The sequence below is a fragment of the Leiobunum rupestre genome, chromosome 4 (genome assembly GCF_980474605.1).
Source record: "Leiobunum rupestre chromosome 4, qqLeiRupe1.1.hap1, whole genome shotgun sequence".
Lineage (NCBI taxonomy): Eukaryota > Metazoa > Arthropoda > Arachnida > Opiliones > Sclerosomatidae > Leiobunum > Leiobunum rupestre.
Genome location: NC_143387.1, coordinates 28525004 through 28552291, shown reverse-complemented (window position 1 = coordinate 28552291; position 27288 = coordinate 28525004). Strand labels below are relative to the sequence as shown.

Here is a 27288-nt window from a genome sequence, read left to right as displayed (position 1 = left end):
TTTGGTTACGCGATTGCTATCAAAGCCCATATGATTTTAATACAAGTTTAATACTTAATGGGGTATAAAAATTAATAAATTTTCAGCATTTTTTGATGGGTCTGTTGTTGAAGGGCAGCGAGGTACGAAGGCAGCTTCCACAAAATACAATGCAACAGACAAACATATCAAGAATATATGTCAAAAAATTTCTTCATATTAAACATTATTCGGTTTGAATAAATTTAAACGTAAAAACTAAAGAGTAATAGCTATTTGGTAGCTACGAAACATGAATTGAAAAATACGATATGAAACTCGAAATATTGGAAGCCAAAGCTGACCATAAAAATGCTACCACGTCAAGAAATATTTGATTAAAATTACAACGTACTTCAGTACCTCGCTTCGCTTCGGAAAAAAACTGTTTTTTAAACTGACAACGAATCCAATTTTTATCGTGTTTGGCGACTCGCAAAACATTGTTGCGTCGGTAAAAAACACGAACCACTTATTGGCTTTGATAGACACCTGACTGTCGCAAACATTGCATTCTTTTTAAATTGATACAACGCGAGATACATTCACCAAGTTGGAATGCTTAACATTAAATTAAAGGTTAATTATATTAAAATCTCTATAAACTGTCACTGTACAAATAGGTCGCGAACACTACGTTACCACTTGCTTTTTGCAGTAGCAAAATTTCCGTAGATGAGAATCGTCTAAGCAATCACCCTGCTTTCCGTAAACGTTAATGCGGCTGACATCACCGAGTACTTGCCGAAAGCCGCGGGCGTTGTCCACTCGAATAGTCCCCTCGAAAAGCCCCCCGCTGGGTTTGACCTTGATGATGATCAAGTAGTCGGCGGGCGCGTTCACTCTGGGCCCGTACTCAACGTGATTGTCTACTACGTCGTGGACATTACGTTGGTACATAAGGACTTCATCGTTAGGCTGACCCATGTGAGCGCTGCGGACTTGCTCGTAAGTCAATTTGGCACATTTGTCGCTAAAATTCGAGAGAAACTCGTTTAACGTGTCTACAAGCGCCGTTGCCGCCACTTGTACTTCCGGAGAATTAGCCAGAACCGGGGTTAGCCTCTGACAAGTACACCAGTGGGGCAAAATGGCGGCATCTTTGCACGTCCTCTCCGCGGGAATCTCGTCGAACAAACTCAGGCCCCTGTTGGCCATAGAAACGTTCACCTTAGTCGATCCCGTAAAGTTTATCAGATCCTTCAAAGTCGCGTGAATATCGAAAGGCGTAGTCAAACGCTTTTGATTGATTTGAAGATTTCGCGCCACGTGAGGATACTTCCGGTAAAACCAATCCGGAAAGACTAAGAACATAATAGGCCAGCGTTCCTCGAATTTGCCTGGACAAAGATAATTACGCTCGAATGAAAAACCACGCACGTATTTGCTAAATGTAATATTTAAGTCAACCTTACCAATGTAGGATTCTCGAATAGGGCCGAAACGTATACCGTGGTCGCTCATGAAAATGACGAGGCTATTGTTGGTGACGTTTCGGGAGTGCAAATAACTGAGGATCTTGAAGGAGGGAAAGTCAGCTCTTCCGGCTTTGTTAAGCACGTCGTGGGTCAAACGAGCGGCGAACGAGAAACTGAAGAACGGTCGCTTGTCCATGGTGTCCACGAAGCTCTTGACGTAATCGAAAATGACTTTCAACTCCATCCGATCGTCGAAACAGTCCTCTTTGCTGCGAGATCTCATCTGCGAGCCCTCAGTCGCCAACGCGAAGGGACGAATATAGTAGTCCGTCGGTGGTTTCTGCGTTCGATCGAAGTTTAAAAGTTAGCACCGACGCGGAACTGAACATTTCAACCGACAAAAGAAACTAGCCTTAAAACCCTTCCTCAAGTAGTTGAAAGTAGCGATTTTGGGGGCATCTTCGGCCAGGAGGGTTCTATATCCTTTCTCAGCGTACTCTTTCCATACAAAATCGAGATCGTCGAAGAACATGTCCTTTTTGGTTTCATTCCAATAGTACGATATGAATTCACCTATGATTGAAAAAACAACTTTAATAAATGGATCGAGATAGGCGTACGCGCATTCAAGTACCTACCGGTCAACATAGGAACTAAATTAGGAAAAGTATTGTCGGCCACTTTATTATAGCCGTGGAGCTCTACCGCTTTCAATTTTTTGAGAAGTTTTCTCGTTCGAGGGAAGTGCCTGATAAAATTAAGTTTCGAAATCGAATCAATACCCAATATTATCACATTCAGTTTCTCGGTAGGAATGTTGAGAGACGAATTGGAAATGGCGTTCCGCTCTTCGACCTCCGAACATCGTTTCTCCACCGCAGCTTTCAGAGGCGTCATGGCCAAATATTCTTCGTGGAAATCTTTGCCTATAAAGGTTAAATCAAAATAAATTGAAGAAAAGCGTTCGAGATCGAACGTTTGGAAGAATAAATAAATTACCCCCTTGGGAGCAGTGTACTAGCGCGAAGTCGACACCTAAAGGACGATCGAAGGTCACGTTTCTAACTGGTCCGTAAATGAACTCGTTGTCCGTTGGCCGGTCGATTTTACCAGGATCTCTGATAATTTCTTTGTAGCGACATTGAATGGAATCGGGCGTGTTCTGGTACAGCCTTTCCAAGATGTTACTGTCGATTCGCAACGTGGCGTTGCGATCCACGACGAGGAAGGACGCTTTAAGCGAACAGATATAGGCTCCTTGGTTTTGACTACGATAAATATTCGGATAAAACTTCGTGTTTTCTACGAAATTTAGTCGGATCAAAAAATATACCTGATAAGGGCGGCGATGCTAGGGTCCATAGGGTTCCAATTGGGCATTTGGCATCCTGGTGTGTCGACGAGGTAGCCTCTTCTGGGAAGAATCGGTTCGGGGCGGAACCAATTGAAACCGAAGCGGTGTTCGGAGTACGAGACAAAGAAAAGAAGGAAGCAAGAGGCGAAGCACACCACCAAGATAAAGGTCCGTCTCGTGAGCTCCATGGACCCGGGACGAGCATAACCTCAACCGTCTCCAAAGCCTCGTTCACAGTCTAAGTTGAAAAGAAACCGAAGAACAATTTATTACACAGACCGCTATCGTTACGTAAAACTACGTTAGCTTAGAAACAGATGTACAAATAAAACCTTTAAAGAAACTTTAAAGCTATTAAAATTAGAGATTTACGAATATTGCAATTTACATTAATTTATTGATAGCTTTGTAGTTATAACTTAAGCGATATCTTCATTAATTTTAAATGTATTACAAAAAAAGGCGATATCTATATGTACTGACAATAATTGTGAGTTTAAATCCTGCGACTGAACCGATTGCTTACGTCGACGGTAGAACAATGTTCAAAATATCCCGGGGAAAATAATTTATAATTACGAAAAGAATAAAACGCAGCAACGGAGCGTATTGTGGAAATATCAGTTCTACGTTATTAATTAGCGTTGGCAATTCGGAGGCGATAAGGGTTTATTATTTCTTCTAGGTGGATGTTTAAAAACGATAATGGAATTAATTTTTAAATTATCTGTTTAGTTACCCGAAGAATTTATGCTACGTTCACTTATAAATAATAAGTCTCATAATATATATAGTTCATACTCAAGGCAAATTTTCCTTAGAAACATTCGCGAGGATTTGTAAAACTACAATTCATTTAAGTCGTGCTCGAACCTTCGACTGAGGGATACTCTTTCGTTGAATAGTTTCACGCATTCGAAAACAAACAAAGGAGAACAAAATTAAAAAGCAGAATAGTCTTTGCTCGCGTATGGGTTGATAAATCTGTAAAGCTTAGTTTCCACTATAGTTCCTCATAATGGATTTTTCTTGACGCACGTAAAAGCTCTTGTACGTGCCCGAAGTTGAGAGTAGAAACTATTCGCGTAACGGTACAGAGTGGATTGGTATAACGTGATTCTTTGCATCACCATTTATCCTACGTATTACATGTAGCAACCAACAAACGACTAATATTCCATAGCATACACCAAAAGTAAATAGTGAAGAAAGTGTTGAGCTGACCGTATTTGTAATGTATTTAAATGAGCTTCGAAACACTTGACCCAAGGATTCAATAGAGTCGCTTCACATGATATTTCTTTTCGATTAAGCTATCTCTGGCCCTGCTAAGCCTAAAGCCCCGTTTTCAATCACGAATTTTTCTTAAAAAAATTACACTTTCGCGTCAAAACCAACCGCGAGAAGCTTCTCTGTCGGCTTTTTTGTCACGAGAAGCAGATTTCTAAATGGATTTGATATATGCTTATTTTTAAATAAAAGCGCGTCAAAAAAGCAAAAGCGAAAAGCCTGAAATTTATCGTAATTGAAAACGGGGCTTAATTCTTGGATAATTATGTGGAATACAGCGGTATCGGCTACACTGTATGTGAATCCAGTACACACATATCCCTTAGGACTGAGTGTAAAAACTAAAGAATTAATTATAAAACGTGCAATGTATTCTAAGTATTGGCGCCACTCCAACCCCATTCTCGTTATCACGATAGGCCGTCTATAACGCAACCTAGAGGACAGTACCTAGCCATTAATCCCATATTAATCCAACCTAACCTAACCCAACCTACCAAATCAGATATTACTTAATTCGATTGAATGGGACCCCGCAAACTTTCGTGCTATTTGTATAAATATATTGGCTATATATTGATTCGGTCGAATGGGAATTCGGTTGTATGGGAAATAACCGTTTAGTTTTTATAAAAATTAATAACAGCGCAAAAAGCTGTAACACTCACTTTAGAAGCCTCAAAAAGAAGCAGGCTACGTTTTACAGCGAAAGGGTACATGTTTTATAAAATTTCCGAATATGCGCTTTTGGGGTGACGGATCCAAAATGTTAACAAGTGTTTCAACAATAGTTCGTTGCTCTTCTATAAAATACGCTACGCTCGCTGAATTAGTTTTTACACACAATCCTAAGGATTTGTGTGTATTAGTCTCACGTACAGTTGCCGCCGATGCCGATGGCTCCATGTCGCGCATACCTCTTCAACGGTTATAACTAGAAGAGTCAATGATATCTCGTTCAAATGTACATACATTGCCATTGATAGCCTTTCATAAAGTTTTCAAATCGGAGCCCAAGAAGTTGGGCATTTGCCCAATTTACTATTTTCGGTGATTTCGCTGTGTGGTAGATATTTTCATTAAAATTAAGTCTGATAACGTTAAAAAAAAACATTTATTGGATAGGTTAGGATTCAGCGGACCTACAACTTCGGTTATATCAGTAAATATTAAATTTAAGTATATTTTTCAGGGTAATTTACGGGACCCCAACTTTCGTGTTTTTATATTTTCGCCTAAAAATCTACATACAGTTCCTTAATTTAAGTCCGATTTTCATGAAAGTTATATTTTTGAATAGCTGGGGTTTACATATAACCTAGAATTGCAAAAACGTTCCTTAAATTAATTTAAGTAAGTTTTTTTGGGCAGCGTATACGGACCCCCGCAATTTCCAACATTGTAAATCCGCGTGTTTATAGAGGTCTACGCGCCCGTTTCCCTCTCGCGTTTTTCAAGGCCGTTCAGAGTGGGCCGCGCTTTCAACGTATGACCAGAAGTAACAATTAAGTATGACACTGATCTACCTAGTCTTCGGCGTATGACCAGAAGTAATAAGTGTGACACTCAACGTAACAAATAAGTGTGATCAGAAGTAACAAATAAGTGTGATCCGAAGTAACAAATAAGTGTGATCCGAAGTAACAAATAAGTGTGAAACTGATCGAACTAGTCTTTGTCGTATAACCAGAAGAAATAAGTGTGACACTCAACGGCTGACTAGTAGTAACAAATAAGTGTTATCAGAATGACCGGCGTTGCAGGTTGCTGTGAATAGCTCAAACAAACTTAACACATTAGAAGGATTGTGTGTATTCTGACCGTCGTACGTCTTGTTATGTAGCTCATTCGTCATGAAATACGCAGAATTTCAGTTTATGCTTATGACCAGGGCTGTTCGTAGTAAAACGTCATCAAAATAAGAAAGTCAATGTTACTTGATACAAAAATTTGGTCGAGCTCATCAGGGTTGCCACAAAATTTTCAGATTTAAATTCCCTGCCTATTCCCAGTTTTATGTTATACATTACTTTTATCAGAAGTTAATAAATTTAAATGGACTTATATTTCAGTAAGAAGGTTATTGCAATGTCAGAAAAAATTAGGCAAATTTTTAAGGAAATAAATGATAATCATAGAATAAAGGCACATGCACACATAGCCTTCGCGCGAAATTTCGCTGGCAAATCGCGTCGCGTAACATAAATAGAATGGAAGTCGTGGCGCATGGGCGCGTGCGCGTAAATCGCTGGCGAAATCGCTTGCAAACCGAATGTGTGTTTGGGCCTTTAGTCATAGATCTAGAGTAATATTACCTTCAAAAAGTGTCAAGAGAAAATTGAATTCCCTCACTTTTCCCTGAATTTTTACAAATACTTAAAATTCCCTGACCTCTTAGGCCCATTTTTGAATTCTCTGACTTTTCCCTGAATTTTTACAAATATTTAAAATTCCCTGACCTCTTAGGCCCATTTTTAATTCTCTGACTTTTCCCTGACGTGTGGCAACCCTGTTCATATATATCTCCAGCGGTTTGGAGGGGCCCCATGCCCCCCCTCCTGAGCCACGCCTTATAGAAAGGCCTATTCTAAGACTTTCTCTCTCCAATTTATTTTTGGTCTTTCGTAATATGATTTTTCTATAGAATGCAATTCTTATTAAATTTCGAATCAAGACTTAAGAACTTATTTAGGTTACTGAGAACATACGGCTCGACTCGTTTATAGAAGGAAGACATACTACTTAGATTGAAAATCAGAACTCAAATTAAAACAGTAACGCCATCTGACGGGAACTTGGTTTAAGATATGTTTGGCGCTACTGCGTACTGTGCCTATTAGATAAAACCTGTGCCTTCTTTTATTTCTCGCGGATTTTTAACATCTGTTATTAAGCTTCAATTTTCATTTACATGTACTTTGCTGTTGATGGTGTGAAGGCCACGCTGCCATATACACCGAATAAAATTTTATTATATTTTGGAAAAAAAAGTGGTTTGGCATTATAATTATCTACCAACTATATTTCTATTTATGATTAATGAAGTTAATAAGTTTATAAATTCAGCTTTTATTAAAGTTCCACTTTCTAAAATGAGGGAAATGACAACGATTGTATCAAATTCCGCCCCCCCCCCCCCCTGTCCATGTTAGAGAAAATTCCACTTAAAATTTTTAATTTATCGGTGAACTCCGGTTCATTATCTTCTGATAAAAAGGTAATAGCCCTGCATTGTTTATTTCCGGACGCTGTTACAAAATCCATTTTCTATCTATAGTCACGAAGGGTCGGACATTTACCAAAATGCCGTACACTTTGTCGAAAATCGCCAAATCTTTTAACTCTCTCTATGGTAAATTAACATTGAAATCCCAAAATAACTTCAAAAAGTACTGATACAATCGCCAAAATCTCTACGAAATCCCGTACAAAATAATGGCAAGTGTCCGACCCCTCGTATAGTCAAGCTAATTATATAAAGATATAACTCATAATTAGCCCATTTTAGCATTCCGAACATTGGGTACGTACAGTAACGCTCATCAAAAACATCTATGAGTAATCGATGCCAACATTTACTTACTTTTCGCATTTTAGCTGGCGGAGGATAATTCCGTAGAAATGGCTGAGAATCCAGAATATTATACAACTGTAGTTTTAATCAATAATTATACTGGTTTGCTTTACGACATAATTTTAATAGGTATGCTTGTTCTATTTAAAAAATTTATATACAACGATATTTCAGGTGCACAAGGAATTTTATTTAAAAGAAATAAAAATATTTACATTACAATATTTTTATTTCTTTTAAATAAAATTCCTTGTGCACCTGAAATATCGTTGTATATAAATTTTTTAAATAGTATATTTGCGCAAGCTAAAGCTAAAAACCATTTTAATAGGTATGCTTGTTTTTAAAAAGTTTTGTAACCAGTTAATTGAACTTTTCAGTAAAAAAATATTAAGCCTTGGTTTACCGTGCTTTGCTTTAAGTAACCAACTCATTATTTATTGAATATAATTTTTCTCGCTTCCTTTGATTTTCGGGCCCAGTAACATTTATCGTCGCCATCTTTAAAAACAAAAATAACACCGTTCTGTAACTTCTTACGTGACTAAGACGACAAGCGCTCAATGACGACAAGCGCTCATTAAGTAAAAACCGATTTTTACCAGATTTGCGTTACTGAACGTACTCAAAAGGATTATTTAACCAACGGCCGCCCTTACATTCAGTAACACCAAAAGCGACATCAGGGTCTTATGTCCCTTTTGGTAACAGTCAACGGATTTCTTACCGCACGTTTATTTTTCGCATTTCCGGTTTCGACGTCACATTGCCCATCGACTGTCCAACGAAGTCCCCGGCTGTAAATTGTTTCGTTGAACATTCAAAGGTCTAGTGAGGTCACCGCAACCGAAGAATGGCGTTAACATTAATTTAATAGTCTTCAAACACAATGAACTGATTTATAAGTCTATTGTTTTATACATAAAAATGCAAAGTAATTTGCCAAAAATATAATTAAGAAAATTTTTATATTTAATCTTAATACGTGAGAATATTAGATAACCCTTTGTACACACGAGGAAGGCGCTCTTTCGAAAAATTGGCATTGGCCCCAAAAAGATTCTACGTCACGTTGTGCCACATTTTCGCTGTAGTTGTCGAGTTTCTCAGTTCGTTTCCTGGTTTGATTGAATTTCATAAATGATCGCATCCAAGAACCAAACAAGCTAATTATCCGACGCGTTGATGGAGATGGTCCAGACATTGACGTAGATTTTTTACATAAATTATCCATGCCCTAAGAAAATAGTATATGTTTACTCGCCGAAAAAAAAATGCGGTTGTTCGTTTCTGACGGATACGGCTCTGGTTCCTCTCTCTACATTATTTTCAAAGAGATATATACATGTAGCGTCACTTTCTCCCATTACAAAAATGGAGCAGCATCGGATATATAAGTAAAAGGCTGAGAAACGGGTAAAACCTATATTGGACATTCTCGAGATGGGACTAGGTCGCGTATGCAATATATGAAACGTTTTCTAGAATATCAAATGGGAGAGAGCCTTGAAAAACCTCTCTTCAATGAGTGTTACAAGCTCCTCTGAATTGATCAAAAAAATTAAGTGGCTAAGTTCGCATAAAGAAAAGTACTGTTGAATTCGTAAAAAAGACAATTTCGAATATAATGTGAACTAAAATATTACTAAGCCTAAATAAAATCATTAAAACTCTCGTGAAGGACGTGTAGATATTTTCTCGAGGCTTACACGCGTGTTTAATTTGGAAATTCCGAAGTTTTTTTATAATATGAACGGGAAAGTCAAACTTTTGACTGTCTCTACAAGCTATCGTAGCAGCGCGTTCAAAGCTATTCTGAGCTTCTCGCGAACACTAGTTGGGGCCTTTGCTTAACTCGAATAAGAGTTACGTAACAGAATTACGCGTCCTATATTCGTAGTATTTGAGTGGAATATTAAGAGCTACTTCTACAGCGCGCTTTGGAAAGCTATGGCAATGGAAAGAGAACATTTACATAATTTCCCAAATAATTATACAACTAAACATGGATTAAACACTAAAGGATGTTCCACGGGCGAAAAAACACACAAATGCCCTGTCACGTCGCCACCTAGCGGCGCGAGTCCGAAAAACCGGAAATTTATTTTTATCTCCGCTCTATCCAGGACCAGGGACAAACAAACCCACGTGCTTTTGAATGGTATCGAAAAAATAGCAGACTAATTCTAAAAATCACGGTATAAAAGTTCCAAAAAATAACAGATGGCGCTACAAATTCATATCCGGTGCCCCTGGATAGAAGAAAAACAAAAAATAACACCTAGCTAACGAGGACTTTGCCTTAGGAAGCTAGCCCGTGGAACTAAATATATCGGAATTCCGTATTTATGACCTTCATTATAAACCCAGAATCTATTTAAAATCTCCGTTTTTTGTTAATTTCCGTTTCTGGAGAATAGTAAGATCTCATTGGGTCACTCTCAACTAGTAAACATCAAGTTTTGATTTCACGCGGCCCGAATAAATAGCTCTCAACTTTGATTTATAAGCGCAGATATCGCGTTTCTTCACGGTGAAACCCGACAGAAGCGTGTAATCTAAAGCTGTTAAAAAATGAAAAATTATCCGAGTCACTTCCCAGAAAAAGAGAGTCATCTCCAATTTAAAACAATCTTCGTGGCATTTCGAATTTTTATATCACAAATCTAAAAAAAGCAAAGGAGCGGAGTATAAACTTTAGTTTCAATTCGCAGCCAAAAGTTTTATTAGCGCCAAGAAGTGCAATCTATAAAAACTAAGATCTGGGAGCAGATTGTAAAAAGAGCAGTTATTGGCGGAATTTAAGACGTACGAAAGAGGGACTTAGGATATTGTCAAACAAAAATGTGCACTCTTTCCTACGCTATGTTAGAAAGGAAGGCATGTCGGATGTACTGAGCACTAATAAATACCTTACAAGCGAAATTAAAGCTTAATACTTAGTTTTCGTTAGGTTTTGTAAAAGTTGCGCTCTGCATTTCCACAATAAATAAAACACGACTAAAGGATTACGAAAAGAAAATTAAAATCTAGGGTCTGATGACTGCCCACAATCGGTCTACAAGCCCGCAGCGTTTAGAGTGATTACCTAACTGATTACAGAACTATCATTACTAAAACCTGTACTCAATTTAGTATTCCTGTAATCGTTGTAGATTTTTAAGCGGTCATCCTCTAGCATTAAAATGATCAGTCTAAAGTCAGTTTCGTAAATAGATGCTTCCGTTCAGTACTCTTAAATAAAACTGAGTTTATGGTTCACGCTACTTGCCCGGGATCAGTAATTGCGGCCTCACAGTACGCATTCATTACTGAAAGTATTTACAAAAGAAACCAAATTGATTAGACCACCGGTTTAAATAAACATTTGTGGTAAAACGTTCATGGCGGCTAAAAAACCGGGAACTCACATTAGTAATAAATATAAAAAATTCGAAAGTTATAAACGAGGGTTTATTTTAGTCATTAATAACAAGTTTGTAAGATTAAATTTTTTTTAGTATTCATCATTTTAGGTTCTGCAATTTCCCCTCAAATTTCACATTAAAATTAAATTATTAAAAATATAAGTTGGTAATGTAAATTGTTTTTAAAGATGTACAATTTCAATATTATTTATTTGAAAGATGTACAATTTCAATATTATTTTTTTAAAGATGTACAATTTCAATATTATTTATTTAAAGATGTACAATTTCAATATTATTTATTTGGAAGATGTACAATTTCAATATTATTTATTTAAAGATGTACAATTTAAATATTATTAATTTGAAAGATGTACAATTTCAATATTATATATTTGAAAGATGTACAATTTCAATATTATTTTTTTAAAGATGCACAATTTCAATATTATTTATTTAAAGATGTACAATTTCAATATTATTTATTTAAAGATGTACAATTTCAATATTATTTATTTAAAGATGTACAATTTCAATATTATTTATTTAAAGATGTACAATTTCAATATTATTTATTTAAAGATGTACAATTTCAATATTATTTATTTGAAAGATACTTGAGTTGTAAGTTATCTGTTTATGTCATGATATAAACAACCGATGTTGTGTCGATATATTAACAACAGCTGCTCCCGCAGTAAATAGGTAGAGTAACAGATTGCAAGTGCTATATTTAAGTTTTAAATTTATTGTCCGGTGACAATACTCGGGTGATTGGCTTCTGTTTCTTCTCATGTAAAACGAAAGCTCATTATATATGGTTTAAATAAAGTATTTTAGTTTATCGTGTTTCCCTATCAGGGTGGGCTGGTTTGAACCACACTGGTTTCAGCCATGGTTTAAATCATGGTTTAAACCAAGTGATTTAAAAAACAATGGTTTTTTGGATAATTTGTTTTTTTAATTAACTAAAAATTATTCCAAAATGTGCGTACATTTTCTTACCGAAATGATTACATTTCTAAAACATTTACAAGGTGACCACATTTCCTATATTTTCAATACCTTCCTATAAAATCCTTAGGTTTTCTCATGACCAAAAAGAATGGTCTAAACCTTTTCTAGTTTTAGACCATTCTTTTTGGTCGACTTCGACTACGGAGTGACGTAGACATGAGCGATTTTCGAATCGCACATCATAATTATTTTTCCACTCTTTAATTTTGTATATAATCTCTTAACGTTTATAGAGTTTATTCTGGATAAACTTTGCGTACATTTTTTAGTTATGATGTTTCGTAAAAACATAAATTCTAAATTTATTTTAATGTCTGTCCTTTCTTAGCCGTAACACTTACAAGAATAAACACTGTTTTTTTCAGTTCGTAGAACTGGTTTTTGTATAATGTATGTCCCTTTTTCCGAAGGAGAAAAAGATTAAATGGATCGTAATAATATTTATTTAGGTGAAACCAAATTGGTTTCATATGAAAACACTGTTTAGAACAGCGAAGACTTAACGAAGTATTTTAGTTTTAAATTTGAAGCGTATTTAGTGTTTTTACTTGGCATAAATTTTATTACCTTGTTTAGTTGAACTGGGGTATCCTTTTAATGAAGTAAAACGAAAGCTAAGCGAATTACCGAATTTAAAACTAATTATTTCATTACAATGAAGCTACAGCTAAGCGTATGTGCAAGGACGGACAAAACTGAAACTAAAAAAACGACGTTACAAGATTTTTATGAATCGTGTACTTTAGTATAAGAGTCATTATAGGCTGGGGTCGTCCATGTGTGTGGGTGTGTGTGATCGGGTATGATTCGGAACGCGAAAAAACGTAGCCAAGCGGGGGAAATTCCTCTTCGTCTGCGTTGTGTAGATCATCAAGAGCGCTATACAACGGCAAATTGACGTGGCAAAACAGGTTGAAGTATATTCGTTTCACCAGTGCGCGCATGCGTTTTTCGGCTTCCCGGCTAGAAATGAAATATAAAAAATATGGCCGAACGACGTCGAGAAAATACGAGCATTCACGCAAAACGGCTTTAATTTCTAGTCAAATTTAAAGAAAATTCATAAATAATACAAAATCTAGTTGCAAATTGAGTTTGTGCAATAAAATAATTAGTGATTTGACCTGTATGTAATTGTTATTTTGTTATTTCTGGCTATTTCGTTCTCAATTAATCGTTAAGACTTACAAGTTTGTTAGATCCTTTTCTATACTTTTTGACTATTGCACACAGCGAAGAGGCCAGAGTAATGGTTAAGAACGGCATTATAACCTAACGGGCATGTGTTCGAATCTCGCTTCCACAATTATCTTTTATTAAATTTTTTCATTTTAATTTTACTTTCAGCTCGAACATTTTCTCTGCTTTATATATCAAATAATTTATATTACTTAAATTCCCCAAATGATATTACTTAAATTCCTCGAATTAATTATCTTGTTATTTTAATTCATTTCGAGCTCCCAACGACATCTCGTTACAAAAAAAAATAACTAAGAATTTTGGAATTGCTGTATTTGTTCTCTCCGCTGTGCCCCGGCGCCTTTCCCGTCTCGTATTCCCTTTCTCCCTTCTCTGAGAATGGACCGTCTCCGTTTCCCCCTTTACTCCGTTGTCGCTCCCCAAGTAGCCGGTACCGCGAAACGGGTATTTGCTAAGAGCGTCACCAAAAAAATCGAATTTCTTTAAACTAATGATTAAGCACTTAAAAAAACCCAATTAAATCGAAACAAATTAATGGCACAGGTTTCCGACGTCAGGAATCCAGTGGTTGGTTTTAGATTTCACCTAGGACAAATAGTTTTAGAGATATAAAATAACAAGCAAAGCATGTTAGAAAAGGATCTCAGTCGAAATTTCGGGGCTTACGATTTCAGCATAGACCAAAGAAAGGCGATTCGGAACAGATTGCGCTGTAGAACGGGGGGCTTGTAGAAGGCAGGAGTCGAGGGTAAGAATAAACAGTAAAACTATCGCTTTACTTTAATAGAACCTTACCCATATGGTTATAATAGGTGAAAACTATTCAAAGCTACCCCACGAGCAACGGTTGTCATTCATTCATTCAGCGCCAGCACCCTAGCTGGAGCGTGGAAGTGGGGCACTTGCCCATGGTAAATATTATGAGGAGCACCAAATCTGCTTGAAAGAATTCTTAGCTCAAATTTCGTGGAACTTCGTACAGTCAAACACTGTTGAAGAGAAAATGGCGCCTCAATTTCAGAAACAAAAATAATCGAACAGTCCTCAAAAGTCCTCATTTTATTAAGCAATAATAATAAAATAACCCTTAAAAAACGCTGCAACTGAAGCGTAGTGAATTATCGATACTGGTGAATTATTTAAAGAAAAAGTCACTTTTGAGCTAAAGCATGACTCATGACTAGCGAAATAAAATTGTAGACTATACTATACCAATGCGTTCAACAACCCAAAAAAAGTCTCAGCGCTGAGCATCGGATTTGAAAAAAGTTGTGGTACGGGGTTTTCCAATTTCCGGTTTTGACGTCACGCTTCCAATCTGATTGCCATCGAATCCATCTGCTCGCCGAGCCCATGGATCCGATGCCCATCGGATAAAGTGCATTCTTTTTCGAGCACGTGCGAGCGCAGGTTGTAATTTATGGCGATTTAGTATGTAAATATTACAATGCAGGACGGTAATGACGATAATTACACCATTCAAGCTAGGAGCAACAAACACAACAACCCACACAAGGAGAACGCAACCCGTCAAAAGTCGTGGATTTTCTTGTGTACATTTTTCATTGGCTAGACGCTTTAGCGCCTGCTGCCGTCGGAAGGAGAAAATTCGGAAATTTTCTTCCCCCCCCCCCCGCCCGTAAAACGTTCAGCGTAAAGGCTCGTGACGCTCGTCCAATGAAATACGTACACAACCCGGCGTTAGCGTGTTTAAAGGCTAGCTGCGTTCTCCTTGTATTTGTTGCTCCTAGATTCAAGTAACGCTAGAAGATTACCAAAGAATTTTAAATGGTAGTTGGATTCTGAATTGTAAATTGCGTATTAACAATTCTTTATTTATATTTAAATAATCAGCATTGTATTACAAACAAAGATAATTTTTGATGTTTCTTTTAATCTTGAGTTTATTATTAATTAGTCATCTTCAATCTCGTCATCATTACATAGTTCATTTATATGCAAAATTGCAATTTTTCTTTTTTTGATTTTCAGCTTCCGCCATCTTAAAATCTATCGCTGAAATAACAATCGCGATAATAAAACCGTACAAAAAATATAGGACGTCCCGATTGCAATCGCTGATTCGCTGGAATCGAAAACAGAAAAAATAAACCGTACAACAACCTCTTACGTCACGATGGGAATCGATAAAAATATTTATTTTAAAATGTCGTACAACAACCTCTGACGTCACGCTGCTCGGCGCTTAAACATCGCTGAAATTGGAATCGCTTTTTCGAAAAAGCGTATTTTGGTTATTGAACGCACCCTATAAAACAGAAATAGCTCAATAAACGACGAACGACATGATGCGAAACCCAAAGCACGCTGCAGACGCAAACTTAACGCCATATTGCTGAGCTATTCATCTCGCGAGATTCTACTCATTCTAGACCAGCTAGAGGATCTTGAGATGACGGTATTGTAATTATACCCTAGAAATGTGCTATAAAAGGGGATAATCGTTTTCTTCATGTTATAGCACCTTGTTTTATTTCCATCACATTCCCAGGGGCGTATTAACCATTAGGCAAAGTAGGCACGTGCCTAGGGCGGCATTTGTCTAGGGGCGCCAAAACTCTGATAAAGCCCCATGGTCCATGTACTTGGCTTGCCCCTACTCAAAACAACGCCGAAAAGGTTTGGGGAAACTAAAATATATTTATTTATTTATTAAAAACCGATACGCCCCTCCTTAGCTGACCAATGCCAAGGGACGCCAAATTTTTCTGTGCCTAAAGGCGCCGAAAGGGTTAATCCGAACCTGCACATTCCACGATTTTGTTGCGACGGCAGCTCCACCTTTCGAAACATTTTGTTGCGGGTATGCGCAAAAATGTATTAAGGTGCTATATGTTAAATATCATAATTAAATGTTTAATATCGCACTTAAACTTATATATTTTTAAACACATTATTTCTGTAATTATTGAGTACAGTAAACGACTTTTGTAGCAGTCTATGAAAGCGTCTAAAAGCGAGTCTCCATCGCTAGAACGAGGACCCCAGACTTTCTGCAGCTAGAGGCCTTGACCGAACTTTCGGTGGTTTTAGAAGCAGACGGCGCGTGTTTTTAAAACGAAAAACACGCGTCGTCAATGAAATAAATACTTGCTGTCCAGACTGTCAATTAATTTTAATCAGAGGACTTCTAGCTCCGTCACATCACTATAGTGAGTTGCAGGCTAAGAAAGACAAAATATATAGTACAGTCGGCGCAAGGATACCTCAGATTGTTTCCGGTTAGTGGACCGCGCGAAATTTAAATTTGGCCTTTTTACGGTCAAATTCGAATTTTGCTATTATCGTCGGCTTTTTGCGCCATCTAGAAACTGAAATTGTAATCTTTATTTTTAAATTTCAAGTTGTGGGGGCGAGCAAATTTAAAAGATAAGACTTTCCTATCATTCTTAAATTTAAAATAGTATGCATAATTATTTGTTTTTTTTTGTAAACAAACGAGCAATAATAAGTAAACAGACTAAGACTTTATTTGATAAGACTAGAGAAAACTTATTAACTGAAACAAATTATTGGATAATGTCAATTTATTATAACAAAATCAATGAATTCTAAACAAATAAAACAATAAGAAATCAATTATCACATTCCTCGGGACCACTATTATCAGTGTCCCTTTCGCTTTCCGAACTGCTTTCTTCGGTGCTACTAAAAGTAATCTGGAATACATATTGCTTTTGCAAACTTTCTCGTAAATTATCAGCCTCCCACATCATTCGTTCAACCACTTGATGATACCATCTTTTCTTGTAGCCATGGTTGGTATAACTTCTAATTTCTTACTGTGGTAAGACGCGTTATCCATTACCACAACGCTTCTTGGTGGAATGTTAGGAAGAAGTTTCTTTTCAATTTAAATTGCAATATGTGGCCAGTTCAGCTAATTTAAATTTATTTGTACGTCTTACCAGTTAAATCGGCAGTTAAAATATTTGGAGCTTCCATTATCGAACTTTCTATAGCAAAATATTTCAGCTGTATTCAGTAATTAAACTAACGACCACATGAAATTTAAAAATAAAGATTCCAATTTCGGTGTCTAGATGGCGCTAAAAGACGACAAAAATAGGCAAATTTGAATTTGACCGTTAAGGGGCTAAATTTAAATTTCGCGCGGTCTACTGACCGGAAAGATCCGAGATATCCTTGCGCCGACTGTACTATATATTTTGTCTTTCTTAGCCTGCAACTCACTATAGTGAAAACGCTTCTTTGCTTTTATCTTACATCCCCAGAATCACGTGATCTATTATCCTGGTGTGACGTAGAAGAAGACAAGAACAAATGTAAGTATTACATTAGGTAAAGGTTAAATAGTTGGCGATATTCGATCTATTAAATTTGAAAGCATAATTTTAGATAAATGTTTCGAAATGTTGCAAATATTCGTATGACTACCTGAAATATAATTATGCAAATATTCGTATGACTAACTGAAATGCAAATATTCGTATGACTAACTAAAATATAATTATTCAAATATTCTTATGACTAATCTAAAATATAATTATGCAAATATTCGTATGACTAACTGAAAAATCACTATGAAAACAATCGTATGACTAACTGAAATATCATTATGCAAATATTCGTATGACTAACTAAAATATAATAGCATTATGCGAATATTCGTATGACTAACTAAAATATAATAGCATTATGCGAATATTCGTATGACTAACTAAAATATAATATCATGTTGCAAATATTCATATACCTAACTAAAATATCATGTTGCAAATATTAGAACGACGAACTAAAATATCACGTCGCAAATATTCGTATGACTAACTAAAATATCATGTTTCAAATATTCTTATGACTTTGTAACTAACTAAGATATCAATATATTAAACGTCACCAAAAGCCACATCTTTAGGATTAGTGGACTACCACAAAAAATACATCGCAAAGGAAATTTTAAAATGCTTTTTAATTTGAGTTAATCTTTATTAAGCTATAATACTATTTCTCTATGAAATTCATAAATTAGGTTTAGACTGTTAAAATTATTTATGTCTGCTCATTCCTTTTTTTATTTATTTATTTATTTTCATGCGATTATAACGTGTGGGACATGATTTACTCCGATCGTCCATATGTTTAATCAGGGCGAGATGTGTGTAACGGCCACGCCAAGTTCCAACGGGGGTTACGTGGGGACAGGGGTAGGGACACCCGTGGCGGAAGTACTCCGACCACCCGTTGGGGGATTGGTGGTCTTCCTCAAACGGCCATCCACAAACTCTGCCTCACAGACGCTTGGGATTACAGGAGTACGCCACTACTCCCGGCCTGCTCAGTCCTTATTACTTTTTCAATAATAATAATATTTTATAGTAATTAGACGATGGGTCAAAGGTTTAAAGTTTGCATTTTGAGTAATGGAGAAAGTATTTGGCATTTTACATTTAGCATTTTGAGTTATGGAGATAGTATTTCGTATTTTGTATTTTGAAAAAAAAAATAATTTTGAACTACCCTGTCAATTTCATTGGATAATTTTAGAACAGTTTGATATCTCAAAAACAATTTACATCCAAAAATCGGTCACCAACCCTAAATAAGTGTACGAACCTTAGCTTTTCACATTCATTATTTTATTCCCAATTAGTAAGATAAACTAATTATTGACCTTTAAAAGTTGTATAAATTTTCTGAACATTTAAAAACAAATTCACAAAATCTTTCAAAGTTGGAAGCGGTATTCCAAGCTACAACACCGAGATTCTCACTCAGCAACCTTTTCAACCAATCTCGTCTCCCCTGGGTAATGCCCGACGGTACACTCTTCCAAGGACGGGCCCGAGTGACGCTCACTCGTTTTCTTTTCTAACTGACCCGTCGTCTCCAAGGCCACCACACTGACCATCAAGCATTAGAATTCATTCAAAGACTATATAAATTCTTACATAGACTGGTTTGTGCTTCGGAGCTTTGGTTGACGATTTTTTTCCGAACATCAGCGCCATCGAGTGTCGGCGGGAGTAACTTTTCATAAAGAACTCGCGTCGTTGGATCTGGCGGTCATTATTTTCTGATAAAAACCGCACCGTGGGAGCCACGTGTTTATATTTTTTTCAATCATGTTTTTTTATCATTTGTTTAAATAATTTTTATTTCCAATGGATAAAAAAATAAAATTAAAAGCCAAAAGCAGCTCATTCTGTTCTTTTGTTAATTGTTATAACGAAAGGAAGATAACGAAAGAAATATATTTTTTTAGATTTCCTAAAGATGAACAAAGGTAGGCCTGTTACCTGTTTAGTATAATATATCTTTGTTGGGGTATGATTCAAACTAATATTTATCTTGCAAATTTTTAGGAGTAAACTTTGGGTTTCCAATTCAGGTCGCAGGGACTTAGAAACAAAATCTTCGGATTTACTCTACAAGTCCTACACTGTTTGTGCGGCACATTTTGAAGCTGAGTGCTTCATGAATAAATGTAAACCAAATAAGTTAGTTTGGAATGCAACTCCAACCTTGAAAACTGAGGAATTGTCTTTAAACAGTAAATTATAAAATTAATTTTTATCTGTATATATATATGTATTATTTAAATGCTTTATTTACCTATTTAAAGGGCCAATAATTCAAGATGACATTCCAATCTTAGATCACGTTTCATCTATTGTCAATTTAACTGGTATTTTTAAAAGCTACATAAAGAATAATAATAAAGAAACTTAAATATTATTTTTCATTTCAACCTGACTCTTATTTAGATAAAACTCTGGAACCTATAGAAACTATAAATTCTTCAATGGAATTTAGTGGAATAGTAATTTCTTCACCAGTTCTGAAAAATTCAATTGACTTAACAGGTGAATTTGCAAAATATGAAAATTAAACTAATTTAATAGTAACAAAATCTATTTCTGTCTAATATTTGTAGGTTTAGTAAATGACATATTTAATGTCAGCAGTGTTATACCCTATGAGTCGTGTAATCCTCATAGTAACAATGGTAAAGGCATTTAAATTTAAACATGATGGCTTATTGAAGTTATTGGTAAAATTAATTTCAATTTGTCTGTTATTTAGATAAAACTCTGGAAACTAAAGGACTTATAAATTCCTCTCTAGAATCTAGAGGATCTATGTGTTTTTCAGTGGAATCTAAAGAATCTGTACTCTCTTCAACACCTTTAAAAAGTTCAATTGACTTAACAGGTGACTTAGATAAATATGAAAAACAAACTAAATAGTAACAAAAACTATTTTTGTAGGTTCAATAAATAACAGTTTTATACCCTATAAGTCACGTGATACTCCTAGTAGCGATGGTAAAAGGCGTTTAAAACCTGATTGCTTGACAGTGTTTTCGCCATCTTGTACAACTAAACTTGGTAATATAAAAAGTGTAGTGTTTTAAATACCACTATTAATATTTTATAAATTCTATTTTTAAATAGACAAAAGAAGCCCCACGTACCTACTTAACTTATCCAAAAGTCTGATTAAAGATTATTTGCTAATGAATGGTCTTGCTACAACAGCAAACGTGTTAATGGATGAAGATCCAGTAAAAACAAAAGAAAACATATTTCGGAATATATTATTTATCTACTTTTTTATATTTCATCGAATAAGGATTATCAGTCTTGGATAGAAGTTGATGAAGTGGAGCCTCGACCACCAACACTTTTGGAAATAATTGGATACTATTTTGAAAATAGTAATACAGACACGGAGAATTGTAATCTCATTAAACTCATTAATATTGAAATAAAAGTGATTAAATTTAATTTGTTTAACAGTTTTGAGAAAGCCGAGAATATCACAATGGAAATGTAGTAATATTCTATCAAGAATTGAAAATTCAGTTTCTCCTGTTAAGAAAATTAATCATTTTTCTGCTGGTAAGAAAAACCTAATATTTAAAGTTGCTTAACTTTTTAAATTAATTTAGTTAACATTTAATTATTAGATTCGAATACTCCAAGCAGTTTAAACAAAAAGCAGCTATTAATGTCACTGGTAGGTACTTAAATACATATAGGTATATTTTAATTTTATAAGTTTTATTTTAATTTTTAAAATATTTTAGATGAAATGTTTATTGATGAACCCATCGTAACAAAACCTCTGAAATTTAAGTCTCCATCTCTAACTTTCATTGCTTCTGGTGAGTTTATAATACAGGGTAATTTGTTGAAATTTATAGTCAATAAAAAAACCTTACATGTAAATTAGATAAAATTGGAACTCCAAGTAGAAAAAAAGGGAAAATTCCAAATGACACTCCTCGCAAAATAAAATTGAAAAAGAAGCTGAAAGTAAAATCCACATTGCTCAGCCGAAGTAGAAAGCGAATTGCCAATTTGAAATCCAAAATTCCCCAGAGAAGAGGTGACAAAATTCGTTGCTTAAGTTTGGCTGCTGAGGAGTTTCTCACAGAAGACCAGATAATCTTCTTTCGGTCTCAGCTTCTTAACAACAGTCGTTGGACTGATATGGATAAGCAAATTGCATTATCCATATTTTATCAGAGTCCAAAAACATACCGTCTTTTGACGAAAGTTTTTGCATTGCCAAATCCAAGGACCTTGCGAAAATGGCTTGAAGATGTCGTAATTGAGCCTGGGTTCAATGAAAATATTTTTGAGTCTTTGAGCAAGAAAGTGAAGAAAATGAGGCCAAGAAACAGAAACTGTGTGCTCCTTCTCGATGAAGTAGTTTTGATGGCAAGCCTCTCTTACAACCCATCCCAAGATCAGGTTGAAGGATTTATAGACAATGGTGATGGGGATAGGGAGAAAGTTTTGGCGAATGAAGCTTTTGTGGCTATGCTTCATGGAATTTTTCAGCCATGGAAACAAGTAATCAGTTTTTCATTTGCCCGAGGCACTACGAATTCTGGAAAGATGGAAATATATCTTAGGGAATGTCTCTCAAGATTGCAAGTTATTGGCATCAATGTACGAGCAATAATAGCAGATCAAGGTCCAGCAAATAGGTCCCTTTACAACCGATTGCAGTTGTCTGAAGGACATCCATTTTTTTACCATAATGATCAAAAGATATACGGAATGTTTGATCCTCCCCATCTTCTAAAAAGCCTCAGGAACAACTTTAGGACTTACTTAATGGAAGTATTTGGTAAACCTGTGAGGTTTCACTATGTTGAACAGTTCTTCCAATATGATCGGACAAGACCACTTCGTCTTGCTCCTAAACTAAAAAAACGGCATATCCATCTCCAAGATGAGGGTTAAAGATGCGGCACAGATATGTTCCCACACCGTATCAGCTGGAATGTCGACTTGTGTCACATTTGGTATGTCAAATTGGAAATGTTTTTTTCAGTTATAACATTTGTTTTTGTTAAAACTTTAGGAGTACTTGATGCAGAAGCTGTTTATACAGCAGACTTCATTGCAAGAGTTGACAGAATGTTTGATTCTGTAAATTGCTCTAAATATGACTCCACAAAAGAACTTCGGAGAATGATGACCAAAAATTCAGCGCATCATCAAACTCTTGAAGATTCGATTCAGATGTTGAAATCCATAAAGCTCGAATTGCCGAATAAAAATACCCGTATTTTTTGTGTTAATGGATGGCTGCTCACAATAGAGTCTATTAAAGGGTTGTGGAAGGATTTGCATGCCGAAGGAGCCAATTACATTTTCACAAGGCGATTCACGCAGGACCCACTGGAAAATTTTTTCTGTACCATTAGACAAAAAGGAGGGAATAGACAGAATCCGAACGCAGCCCAGTTTCGTGATTCTTTCAAGCAACTGCTTACTCAAGCGTTCCTTATAAACAGTGAAGGTCAAAATTGCGAATCTGACTTGGGAGAAATATTGCTCACCTTAAAATCCCTTAAAAATAAACCACCCGCAGAAAATTCAAATGCTGTTATTGAGGAAGCATCCCTAAATTCTACTAAAAAACAAAGAGTTTCTGGTCTAAAAGAAATCGACGAAAAAGCAGTTGCCGAGGCCTTTGGAACTACCTTAGATATGAACGCTTTGACCTATGTCATTGGTAGTGTCATAAAAAAGGTCAGGGATTCGCATAAATGTGAAAGCGATAAAACAATTTGTAGTTTTTTTACGGAATCGGAGTATTTAGAAGACCAAAATCAAACCTTCACACATTTGAAGGCATTTAGTTACAAAAAAGGTGACTTTGGGGGCTTAACATCCCCTTCTGATGTAATAACAGCTTTCATGCTTCAAATTGAAAAAGTTTTCATAAAAATCTTTAATGAAAAGATGCACGAACCAAAAATTTTATGTAAACTCATAAAAGAAGCAGAAACTATTGACGGGGCTGATATGTGCCCAGGTTTTAAAACCAAAATAGTCCGTACATATTTAAAAATGCGCGTATACTATTCAGTTATTTTTATTAATTGGGATATAGTGGAAGAACGGGAAAAAAATAAAAAGAAGAAAAAAGGAAAGAAACCCGATAAGAAAATGTTGAAAGTTACTCATCTAGGGTGTTAGGCACTATGTGTAGGAAGACAGTTTTGAACCAAAAATCCACTTTCACTAAATACTCCTCGGCTTGAACACATACAAATGTTTTCCAGGATATAGTGATCTTCAATCGAAAATTTTGGCCAGAGGGAACTTTCACTAAACATTCCTTTTCACGCTGATTTCTATCAATCATTTCAAGGATATACTGATCCTTCAGATGTCTTCGGTCTTACATTGTTCGGATATAATCCTATCTTGATTATTAATAATTTGCCTTGAAGCTGTGATAAATCCCTATCAAGTGGAACAAATAGGTGACCCTACTATGAAAACACCCAAAAATCTTGAGACATTCATACAACTCGTATGAACTTTTAATAGTATTGAATTAATTTTAATAGTGTTAACGATGTTCCGACTGATATAATTTCATTCTCTATAATATACACTATGTGCAAGGCAAATAGTTTCAAACATATTTTAAACCCAGGCTAGTAGTAATCGTGTTTGTCTCAGTAACTCTTATATGAATTTGAATGTCTTACAATAATAACAAAATAAATGACCAGTGTATTGCTATTATCCAATTATTTTGGAAATACATCATCTGGTTCAACTTAAAAAGTTTGTCTGCTATTTTATTACATTATATTGCCCTAAAATAAAACTAGAATTTAAAGAGTTGATATTAGATATATTGTAGTGAATATTTGAAAAAAGGCAGAAATTTCATGGATTTAAAAGACTGATATTGTACTGAAACTAAAAATCGAATGATTTTTAACACTTAAACTTATTTGATTCATAACCATAAAAATTGCTATAATGCTTGAGACATAAATAAAAATCAGTAGAAACATCCAATAAATTCAAATTTCGTCGCCCTTTTTTTTCAAAATAACATATGCTTTATTTTTGGTGCTTTTTCAATTCCCAAAACGAAGATAGATGGCAGGGATGTGCACCTTTTTTAGTTCATTCCGCCAATACTACGTGGCGCTAGGTGTTAAATTGCCAACCTTTCTATAATACAGAGACGCCAGTCTATGTAGCGATAGCTTATATAGTCTTTGAATTCATTCAAGGATTTAGAAATTGCTATTTCCCTGGAAAATTTATTGATATTTCCCCCCTCGTCAAAGCATTAAGCTTTATTTCATTCAATACGCTCTATTTTCGCCCCCGGCATTACCTCCGACCCACGGCGGGGAGTCTAAGCTACGTCCTTCAGAAGGAGGATATGGGGGATATGGAGAATGGGGCCAGGGGGTTAAGGGTGGTACGCTAAACATGGACGAGCCCGCCAAAATGTCGCGTAAAAGAGCGTTCTTATCATTTCTACTATTTCAAAAAATACGTGGTTTTATATTTATTTTAACACGTTTATAACACTTTATCGAGTTGCGGTTAAAATAGAAACTAAATATACTCATTATATTAATCTTAAATCAAAGAAAACGAGTAAGCCTTTGCATTCTTTCGTGGCTTTGTAAAAACTTTCATCAACCACTTTTTGCAGAAATCAGCTCAACTTAAGTTGATTAACACTTTTGCTATTTAGAAACACGTGCATTCCCCCTTTTCGTCTGGAGTCCACCTGACATCACCGCGTTATATTTCTGGAAGTATGTAGGGAATCTTACGAAAACAAAAGTAAACCGGTTAGCCTAGACACAATCTCGTTTCTTTTCAGGTTACTAATCGAAGAAATTGTTTTTTTATTATAAATTTAAAAATTTATTTTCCCGACCAGATCTTGATATTTACCAAGGCCTTTCTACCACAAACAGTGAATAAAATACTTGATATTATTATTACTATTTGAGTATAGAGCGCGTAGAAATCGTATTTTATCAGGAGTAGTCGAGCGTGTCTGCGATGAGATTGAATTATTTCTTGGCTACGAGAGATATCTCGTAAATTTGGGAATATCTCTCATCGATTTCCCAATCCATTCGTAATAAATACAAATTTACATGTTCAAATATTAAGCTCTTCGCCCTAAACCCCCCCATAGATTAATCGAAAAAACGTTCATTATATAAATTATTCTTTACCCTTACTTAACCAAGGACTTAACCGTAATATTTAACCTTGGCTTTATTAAAATTTAAAAACCATATACGCGGGATCAAGCTAAATTTAGACAGAAACATAGCCGCGGTAATTCGTAGCGGTCTTTCGGGGGAATAAGAAGAAAAATCCCTATAAAAACAAATTCTATGACGTCACTATGACGTAGCCGAAACAGGGACTTTCTTTAACGAGCATAACGTTCAGTTGGGCACGTTCGCATTAGCGATGTAAAAGTAGAGCGACCCTTACGTGAACGTTTAGAAAGAAATAAAAAATACGAGATTATATCGACTTACCTTAATTTAGAGCCGGGGATCATCCGCGCTGTTAACGGGACTCGTATGCCAAGTCTCCAGCCATTCCTGGCGCCTCTCGTTCGCGCAGAGCTGCGTTTCGAGACGACTAAGAAAAAATAAAAGTGGAAAAAAATAGGAGCCGTATTTCATGAATTATAAATAGGGTACAAAACGTTTCGTTTGGCTGAATGATTAAGGAAAGAGGTTCGCCGATAACCAAATACATATATACATATATATATATATATATATACATATATATATATATATATATATATATAGATATATATATATAAAATTCGATTACCAAGATCATCCAAATAATATATGTGGAAATGTAAATAATTGTAATCGATTGTATGACAATATACTGCCAAAATTTGGTATAGTAGTCGTTATATAACTATAAATCCGAAATTATTATTACAAATAAAAACTAACAGACTAAGTTTCGGAATTACTGTTCATTTCAATATAAACTAACCCTTTTGGAACGTTCTAAATGGCACTTACGTTTTGATACGATCGCTCAGAAACCCCCGTCAAGAGTCATAAGCGTCGTTTGACGCAAATACGAGCGTAGCGAAATAACCAATCGAACCCTTACGTATCCTAGGTTACGTCGACGACCAGCCTTTACCATTAAGCGAACGGGGTACCGCGGGATTCTTCAAGATGGCCAGGCGAACTTCGCAATTGTCATATGGTGGCCAAGTTAAAAATATGAATATCGTAACACTCACCTAAAACATAACCGGAAACCGAATGATACGGCGGTGGTAGGGGAGCCACCAACGATACTGGCTGCTTCGAAAGTTCGAAGAGAAAAAGCTTGCCAAGGGAAATTTGCTACAGTCTGGTAGCGGCAAGTCAGCTAGCGTTAGCGGAGGAACCCATTACGACATCTCGCGAAAGGAGAGGAAGAGCTCGGGGGGGGGGGACCCGGGGGGGGGGACGCGTCATCCTGGCACAGAGAGCGGGATGCCTCGTTGCCATGGCCACCCCCGAATTATAGAGCTTGCGCACAAATGAGATGAGCCGAAGCGTTCGGCGACGACGGTTCCCCGAGATTTCGGGGCTGAACCGGGACCCGCGCCTCAACTGACCCAGTCGTTGCGATCGCGAAAGCGCGCGGGGTACTGGCGAAAAAGTCGATTCCCGACTGACACGGC

General features: G+C 36.0%; 1 protein-coding gene across 7 annotated transcripts; it reads right to left on the bottom strand.

The window, feature by feature from the left end:
• On the bottom strand, positions 1-27288 carry LOC149947386 (uncharacterized). Of its 7 annotated transcripts, none has more exons than XM_090172219.1 (8): positions 26630-27288; positions 26117-26222; positions 2770-3028; positions 2436-2704; positions 2075-2362; positions 1849-2009; positions 1434-1776; positions 1-1358 (listed from the first exon to the last, which is right to left on the bottom strand). In XM_090172219.1, exons 3-8 carry the CDS (start codon positions 2976-2978, stop codon positions 652-654), a joined length of 1977 nt encoding a protein of 658 aa, XP_090028345.1. In that variant the 5' UTR covers positions 2979-3028; positions 26117-26222; positions 26630-27288; the 3' UTR covers positions 1-651. The 7 variants fall into 7 exon arrangements, with proteins under 7 accessions (XP_090028345.1, XP_090028344.1, XP_090028347.1 ...); XM_090172218.1 differs by having other exon boundaries at positions 26860-27288; XM_090172221.1 differs by lacking the exons at positions 26117-26222; positions 26630-27288 and adding an exon at positions 8382-8446.